The sequence below is a fragment of the Orbicella franksi genome, chromosome 1 (genome assembly GCF_964199315.1).
Source record: "Orbicella franksi chromosome 1, jaOrbFran1.1, whole genome shotgun sequence".
Lineage (NCBI taxonomy): Eukaryota > Metazoa > Cnidaria > Anthozoa > Scleractinia > Merulinidae > Orbicella > Orbicella franksi.
Genome location: NC_138145.1, coordinates 30,589,940 through 30,598,413, shown reverse-complemented (window position 1 = coordinate 30,598,413; position 8,474 = coordinate 30,589,940). Strand labels below are relative to the sequence as shown.

The following is an 8,474-nucleotide window of genomic DNA, read 5'->3' as shown; positions in this document are numbered from 1 at the left end:
ATTATTGCATAAAATCAGTTAAATATCCTTACCAATTGTTCAAAAACATTTTCTACCTGCATTCACAACTATTAATTTGCACCGAACACTTACGTAAACTTGTAAAAAGATGCTGTACATCCTTTGTTCAGAAGTGAATAACTCGTCACGTGACTTTTCAATTGAGACCTACTTGGGATCATTTTTGTGTGGCTTACACGAACCGTAAACCACTCAAGATCATGATCCAAGGTATTTATTCTGGGTGGGATTTGTCACGGTGAACAGAGTGCTTGTCACATGGTTTACTAGAGAGCCTGGGTATGAGCTTGTTGAACACCTTGAACCTTGAAGTCGTTGTTGAATATGTTGTTTTTTGCCTATCGGCTTTTGCCCACATGTAGATGAAAGCTGGGAGAGGTATTTATGACTGCGGTCATGTATCTGTTACAACAGCAAGGTCAGCGAGGTTAAAGAATTGATACAAGAGGCCCGGGAAGATGATCATGTTTAGCAGCTCACAGCTTTTTTTCTTGGCTAGAGAATTTGATGGTTTTCCACACGCTTTCTCTCTTCATGAAGTCCATGGTGAACTTAAGTTCTTGTTATGTTTTGGCCTCATTGTTTCTGTATTGTTTGATTTTGTACATGTATACACATTGAAATCCTGGCTGTGATCGGAAATTTCAAACCAGTCATTTAATTTGTATTTGAAAATACTTCAAGCACAAAATTTGAATTGCCTTATCTTTTAATTTTGTTTTCGTTCACACTTCATTTCTTTTTTATTCCATGCAGGTCAGCCAGAGTGAAAATTTCTTCACAGATGGTACAGTATGCAAGTCAACCTCCATGTACGATCGCGTAAATATACAAGCTACCCTGAAATATTTTAGTGATGGATGGACAAATTAAGTCTAAGAGACTATGAAGATCTACTTTTTGCGAGAGAGATATACAGTGTACGGTACAATCAGGTCAAAAATAAGCCATGTCAAACACGCATGTTGGCTGGTGATGTAGAGTTTATTTTTGCTTCTAGAAATGAGAGATTTAAACAAATTGAATTGAAAATTAGAAATAATAATTATTATGAATAAGAGAAATTATGCTTGAAACTTGTCAACATAAGTATGTTTTGTAATCATTGCAAAAATCTATTAGAAGATATTTGCAGTCCTTTTGAATATTACTGCATAGCTAGTGAGATTAGCACAAACAATTACCAAGATATATAGAAACAAAATACCGTGATTTGTGTTTCGAAGAAACAAAATTATTGTTATTTTACTTGCATACACCACAATATGTAGTACCCTTATTATTGTATTGCATCAAGCTGGGGGGCTACTCTCTATAGTTGACTAAATTAAAAGGTGCACGTTTTTTCAGGCTGGAGGTATCATAAAACTTAAAAAGCAGGGATAATAATTTAATAATTATTTCATTAATTTATCCAATCAACCTACAAACTTCACAACTCAATTCCACTTGGTTACATATACAAAATCATGACTGAATCTATGAGGCCACTATGGGAGATGCTGAGCTTTTTAGTTCCTAAAATCCTCACTTTCAAAGCGAGGCTATTTTTGCAAGCTTTGTTGTCAAAATGAGACTTCCAGACAATGATTGGCCAATAGCCCTCATCTTGAAAATGAGGATTTCAGGAGCTCTGAAATGGTCTATTGTATGCTAGTTATTTTGTTTTATTGATTGACAAGAACAATATGGAAAACTATCCAACTGTAATCATGTATTAGCTCTAGAAACACAATAGAACTTATTCATATATGGCTGCCAAGTTAACATTCTGTTGTATGCATTTAAATTAGCCCAATTAACCTTGTTTTAAAATTCTTTTGTATGCATTTAAATTAGCCCAATTAACCTCGTTTGAGAATGAATTGTCAACTCAAAAATGAGGTTAGTTGGGCTAATTTTAAAACTTGCAAAAGAACTTCCAATTGGCAGCTATTTATGATATCGGGTCTATAAGAGACCAGATACTAATAATTTGTCAGCTTTCCATCGAAGCTGCTCAATTTTGTGAGCCACACATATACGCATGGCAGACCTTTTTTAAAGCTCACCATCTTCTTAGTCCATCTCAATGGCTTCTACACCCACTTCAACGCAATTACTATCGAAACATTTCACATGAACATCATGCTGTAATAACATCCACACTTGTACTGGCTTTTCTGGAATTGAATAACTTGTCATGTGACTTTTCAATTGACACCAACTTGGTATCATTTTAAAGCTTACTGTCTTACTAGTCCATCCTCGACAGCTTCTACACCCATCTCAGTACAATAATATTGAAAAAGCTCACACGATAACTTCTGCTTATATGTTGTTAAAACAATAGTCACCTTTAGGACTACCAGTCTTACCTGAGCAAAGGTCTTGTTAAATAGTTCAGTATAACAACACCATAAAACGCTCAATCTTATGTACCAACAACACATTTCAAAGACACACCTGAAACATGTATCTAAAGGAAATAACGTTGTGAACCTCATGTTTGTGTCATTACTCTTCACTATTGTGGATTGTATAAAAAGATGTCAAGCAAGTGTATGCACCGTGACTCAAGAGCGAATGATGATGGTAATTGCTAGTCTTTATTTCATGATGTTTGCTTCCTTTCTGGCCTGGAGCACAATTCATGTATACAAACTACGATCCCTTTTGATTGACGATCATTATTATTGTGCTTCGTTAACCAATGGGTTCGTCTGTGCTTGGTTACAGATGCACAAGAAAGGAAACGCTTGTCGCGCCGATGCGAATGTGACAGCAGAAGGTGAGAAAATGGACGCAAACATTTTCAAGTTCAAAGAGGTATTACACTGTAGAAAAACTAACTTCGCACTTGTTTATGGTTTTCAAAGTCCAAATTTGTTGTGATTGCCAAGCATCTGTAATGATAGCAGGTATTTTTCTTTGTAGAACATGAGGCAGAGAGAGAAGGCAGAAGGGAGGAATCAGAAGAAGAGGGAGGAAGAGAGGTATCAGTGATGGGAAGAGTTTTCTGTGGAGGGTCACAATAAATGACTTGTCATCCATATGTGGATGTTAAGCAAGATGAAAATAAAACCCACACAAGTGGTAAAAATCTATCCCTCCTGCTGTTTAAAGCTCAGATTGGATTCCAGGATAACTGATCTTTTGTTGTTTCATCACAGGAATGAGGATGTTGGACTAGATAGAGAGCATCACAAGACAGGGTGGACCTGGAGAGACCTGGAGAACAACAACAGGCCAGACCTGAATGAGATGCCTAAAGAGTTAAGCTGCTAAGACAAGATAACAAGATGGTTTATGGTATCATTATGATGTTTGCATATTTAAGAAATATACTGATTAGTAAGAAGTACATTGCTTAATGGCATGAACTGTTTCAGGGCTTGAAGTAGGTTCCCAGCTGCTGCCGGTCAAGTTGTCCGGTCAAATCTATTTCAGCTCAGACAAGAACCGATTTTGGCTGGTCAAATATAGACTGCGAGCAGTCTCTCTTTTCAAGAGTTTATTGTAGTCAGAGGTGGTCTGGTCGTATCTTTCTTTTGCTTTCTGTTTTCCTTTCACAAATGCGAAAAATGTAGAACTTAAGTGCTCAATTTAGAACTAGCCCTGAACTGAATTTTTCTTGAAGGGTAAATGACCAGACAAAATGTCCGTTCATCTAACGATTTGAACAGACAAAACCAATTTTTGACCGGACATTGTCCATTGACCGGCCATTATTTCAAACCCTGCTATTTGCAGGGTTAACATTTTGATGAGTTTATAATTTTTCTTTGAAAAACCTGCAGAATACTAAAATCTAAAACAAATGTAATCAAACAACAATTATTGTTCTTCTGATCACATGACAAACAGGTAAAAAATTGGTCTAACCCTGTATTGTTAACTTAATACATTCATGTACTTTCTTTTCTTTTTTACGTATGTTCTAATTTTGTTATATCTAGTAGTTACTTTTATTCTCAGAAATTATAGGGACTTTAATATATAGATTTAGCCAAGGCTAAAAGCGAAGCTCTGGGCTGGGTTGTTCAAAGCCCGATTAAGCTAACCCAGGTTAAGCAAGAATTTTGATTTGAGTTTTGTAACTTTGCGGTGAGATTTTCTGTTTTTATTGTTTGGCCTTCTGTTTTGAGTTTGAATAATCTCAAAATACATAAAACATAAGCAGTGAAAAAACATTTGTATACAAGAAATATTTATACTTTGGTTAACTTTTAATCCTTGGTCAGCGTTAGCCGCCTTCTGAACAACCCGGTCATGATCATTAAATCTGTTACATCGTAAGTGTTCCGTAATTGTGTTTGTCGATCGATTGCCTCTTTTGTTCGGGTTCTAACATCGTTAAATTCATGTTTGCCACAAATTTCATGGTGGTCCGTCTAGGGTTAAGTCCACGGGTAGTCCATTCAAGTAGTCTACGGACCAGGTCCGTCGGGGTAGTCCCAGGCCTCGGGGTCAGCAAAATGTGCCATTACACGGTCAGTATGAATATGGACTGCGGACTGCGGACTACGGACTCGGGTACAAAACGTGGACTAAGCATTACAGACTCGGTATAAAACATGGATTCATGTATAAAACGTGGACTGTGGACTAAATGCGGCCTACCGACTGCAACCGTTTTTTTACTGACCGGTCGTAACTAATATTACATAATGCATGTATATGAGAACAAACCCTCTCGTGTGTACGTGCTTTGCGATCAGTTCATTTGTTTTCACTCCTGCTGGAGGGAGGCCAGTTTCATGTCTACCTAACAGCTCAGTCACAGAATGCTGTTCCTAGAATTTTTGCTTTTTTAAAGTACCAAGGACTGTCTCATCCGAAATGTTTATCAGAAGCTTCCAATTCAAGTTTTAAATAATATCACTTTCACTAAGCCAAAATAGGTTATGCTCAAGACGATTCTTGCACATCTTGTAGAGTTAGCTCAGAAACTGTTAATCATTTATTTTATGAGTGTTTTCATACTAACCAGTTTTGGAAAGATTTCAAAAATTTTTGGTTTGCACTTTCTGGTAAATAGGTTGAATTTTCCTTGCGGGATGTTTCTATAGGCAAATTAGATGAAGTAAGTGACTTACTAAATTACTTTTTAATTGTTGCAAAATGGCATATCTGGACGGGTCGTAAACGAAGTCTCAGCCCAAATATTACTGTTTTTAAAGAAATGATTAATATGAAATATAAGACTGAAAAGTATATAGCCTTATAAAACAACACGCAAAGGAAATTTCAGGCCAGATGGAAATTATTTATTGTTAGTAAATTATGATTTCTTATACTATACAGCTCAAATAATTATATTATCATCAACGTTTTGTAATTATGTTATTGACACTTAATAATAGCGCTGTACTTTGTATTTAATAATGGAAATAAAAATGTGGAAAAAAAAACCCAGTACACCTTTTTAAAAAAAAAAAGTGTCACGCAATCGCTTTTCAGTGATCATCTTCGAAGAAGAATTGAATTACCGATAGTTGCCAAACAAAACAGGCAAGAAAAGTAAACAAATGACTAGACAAGAAAAACACGCTTTACTTTTTCCTGTAATAATTTGCCGATTGTTCTTCATTTGTATTAAGACACATTGCACTTGTACATGCAGGAAACTTTGACATTCTTTAATTTGTAAATTTGCTATAAGATTCTTTTTCACTTGCTCTTAAATATCATATTACGAGTTGCTATTTCATACTGTACTGAAATCTCGCGCACAAAGTGTGGAGTCTCTGAAGGCTTGAAATTCTATTAGGAACAAGTGAGGCCTTGCTGCCTTCTTAAAAACAAAACATTTGAAGAAACTTGCAGAAATCTCCTGGTAAGTTATACAATGACGTGTTACAGCATGTAATGATAGTCACATCGCAATAAGCAGGGCGCCACAAGGGAAAAGGAGAGGGGGAAGGCCCAAGACAACATGGAGATGGACAGTAGAAAGGGAAAGAGGCAGGGTGGAGCTCATGGGAGGAAATAAGAAAAATAGCAGCACACCGAGAAAAGTTGCCCGAAGGACCTTTGTAAAGGCCCTATGTGCCACGAGGCACGAGGAGGATAGGTAACAGGTAACAGGCTGCAGCATGATATCACGTATAAGATGAAAAAAACAAAAACAGTTTTAAACCAGTCTGCATTTTTGTACCTACTCCATCTGTGCCAACTCTCCTGGATTATTCAGGAGTCTCCTGGATACAGACCCAATCTCACAGTCTCCCATACAGGTCACCAAATCTCCCGGACAAATCATATAAAGGAAAGTGCATAAAATACATTTTTCTGACATATTTCGGGTTTTTTGGGAAAATTCTTTTTAATATTTGACGCATTCATGTGGTTGAATTAGCAGCAATCTGCAATTGATTTTAAAACTGGCAATCTTCAGGATTCAAATTTTTTTGGTTGGCATCTCTCCTGGTCTGCATTTTGTACCCGGCGTCCAGTCTGCAGTCTGAAGTCTTTAGTCTACATTTTGTATTGACCGACTTCTGAGGATAAAATTAAAATTACCTAGACAAGGGTTGTAGGCTCTTCTGACGGGATGTGATTTGGTAAATAGTACGGTGTATATGTTCAGAAGTCTCACTTGATCCATCTGGGTTTTAAATTTGCCGCCATTTCACAAACTCGCTAGCTTTTCGAACAAACTAACTTAGAACAGCAAATTACAACAGGAAGCGATACAAGAAATATAACGTGAAGCTCCTCTGTAAGATATGCCCGAACTAACACTAAATTTGCTCCAGTCAAATCGATAAGACAACCTACCTATGTATAAACAATATGCATGCAATATGGCGGCTTCGGCGACAGCTTCTCGATATTCCTACACTCCATTCTTTTACTGTGATGTAAAATAAAGAAAAAGCCACCAAATTAAAACATTCCTTACATATGTTAATACATTATCCATAAAATGGGATAAGAAAGCTCATTTCCTTACCAAGAAGTTGAGAATCGAAGTCAAATATCCTTCTCTAAGTCAGCGCGTCGAAAAAATCTTCAAGTTGAACGATCGACAGGCATTGTGGGTTATTTCTCTTTTGCCCTTCCTGGGGCACAGGGTGGGGGCACAGGGAAGGGGTACAGGGAGGGGGCACAGGGAGGGGGCACAGGGAGGGGCACAGGGAGGGGGCACAGAGAGGGGGCACAGGGAGGGGCACAGGGAGGGGGCACAGAGAGGGGGCACAGGCAGGGGCACAGGCAGGGGCACAGGCAGGGGCACAGGCAGGGGCACAGGCAGGGGCGCAGGGAAGAGGCACAGGGAGGGAGCACAGGGAGGGAGCACAGGAAGGGAGCACAGGAAGGGAGCACAGGGAGCAGTTGCCAGATGAGAAAGCAAACTTCATATTCCATTCGCCTAATCAGTCTATTTCATGTCAATGTCTTCAATGTTGCTTTCGGTATTGCGGTACTTATTGAAATGAAGGTGCTCAATTGAATTGTCATGTAGCAGGAAATTGTTCCCCAACAGCGCTTTCTTATTGGCTACTTCAAGATCACATGACATTCGACAATAAAACTGTTTCTCTCTAAAGTGCTCTGGATGGGAAACTTTGCAAAATCTATGAGGCACAAGACTTAAGGGAAAGACAAAAGATCAGCTGTAACCCGCGAAGTTCACCGACGATCGCCACGTTGCACTACAATTGGTGACAGAAGTACTCAAGACTGTTTTAGGCTTACAGTGATATCAGGTGGTGCTGTTTTCAATATAAAATACCGTTTAGTGTCAATTTAAAAGTGTAATTTTAATTCCACACTGTAGATAAAGTTAATCATAGAAAAACCTTCCAAAAGTAAAATGTCTCAACACTGTTGTCGCCGATTGTAGAAATACAATAACCGAAAGTGAGAGTTTACCAATGGTCGCCCATTACCCGGCCTTGGATCACTGCATTTTTTAGTGTCAGCTGTAATGTATCTCAATGTTATCAATACTGCTTTCAACACAGACCGTGGCCTGTGATTTCAATATTCGTATGGCACTTCTGCTTTTCGTTTGTTTGCTAAAACTCGTGTTTTTCCTGTTGGTAGACTAATGATCAATAAATGCACTTTAGGTCAGCAAGCAATGCTTTTATTTCCACTTTAATTTTGACAGGCAAATGTTAAAATTCACCAAAGGTTTCCTTCCTGGTGGTGGATTATATTTAAGGGCCGCAGGTTGGCTGGTCACGGATAACCAATGTCTTGGTGTTGACGGTGTAAACCGTTCCATCACTGTTACTGCACTTTCCTACCACCTGGCAGACGCTGACCTGCTTACCCGGTTGCACCGGTATTCGAGCTTCGTGTGAGAGTTGTCGAGAAAAAGAGCTGCTGGAACTCTGAGCCCAGTTAAACGAGGTCGTATGGGAGACACCAAGTTCAGCTGAGAATTTCTCTTTCAGATTTAAACCAACCTTGGCGGAAATTGTAGTACTAGAAGTGCCTCCCGTCTGGCTGGTCTGAATAGA

At 38.5% G+C, this 8,474-nt stretch overlaps 2 protein-coding genes across 4 annotated transcripts in view; one reads left to right on the top strand and one right to left on the bottom strand.

The window, feature by feature from the left end:
* The first annotated feature begins 205 nt into the window (after positions 1–205).
* LOC145484114 (uncharacterized) lies at positions 206–3,534 on the top strand. 3 transcript variants are annotated; one of them, XM_081462757.1, is made up of 5 exons: positions 206–567; positions 778–808; positions 2,740–2,829; positions 2,938–2,996; positions 3,174–3,534. In XM_081462757.1, exons 2-5 carry the CDS (start codon positions 806–808, stop codon positions 3,286–3,288), a joined length of 267 nt encoding a protein of 88 aa, XP_081318883.1. In that variant the 5' UTR covers positions 206–567; positions 778–805; the 3' UTR covers positions 3,289–3,534. The 3 variants fall into 3 exon arrangements, with proteins under 3 accessions (XP_081318883.1, XP_081318875.1, XP_081318867.1); XM_081462749.1 differs by having other exon boundaries at positions 778–833; XM_081462741.1 differs by having other exon boundaries at positions 778–2,829.
* A 4,588-nt stretch (positions 3,535–8,122) lies between these two features.
* The window catches only part of LOC145492855 (uncharacterized), a gene marked incomplete at its 5' end in the record, with an annotated part of 4,053 nt that continues 3,701 nt past the window's right edge, over positions 8,123–8,474 (bottom strand). The window contains one exon of the mRNA XM_081472264.1: positions 8,123–8,474. This exon is cut by the window's right edge and continues 81 nt beyond it. Within this exon, the coding sequence (XP_081328390.1) occupies positions 8,169–8,474 (306 nt within the window).

Coding starts and splice junctions, on each gene's coding strand:
- LOC145484114 (XM_081462741.1), top strand. CDS start 2,437: ATGTACCAACAACACATTTCAAAGACACACCTGAAACATGTATCTAAA. Junction 2,830..2,937: donor ACATTTTCAAGTTCAAAGAG/GTATTACACTGT, acceptor TTTTCTTTGTAG/AACATGAGGCAGAGAGAGAA. Junction 2,997..3,173: donor AAGAAGAGGGAGGAAGAGAG/GTATCAGTGATG, acceptor GTTTCATCACAG/GAATGAGGATGTTGGACTAG.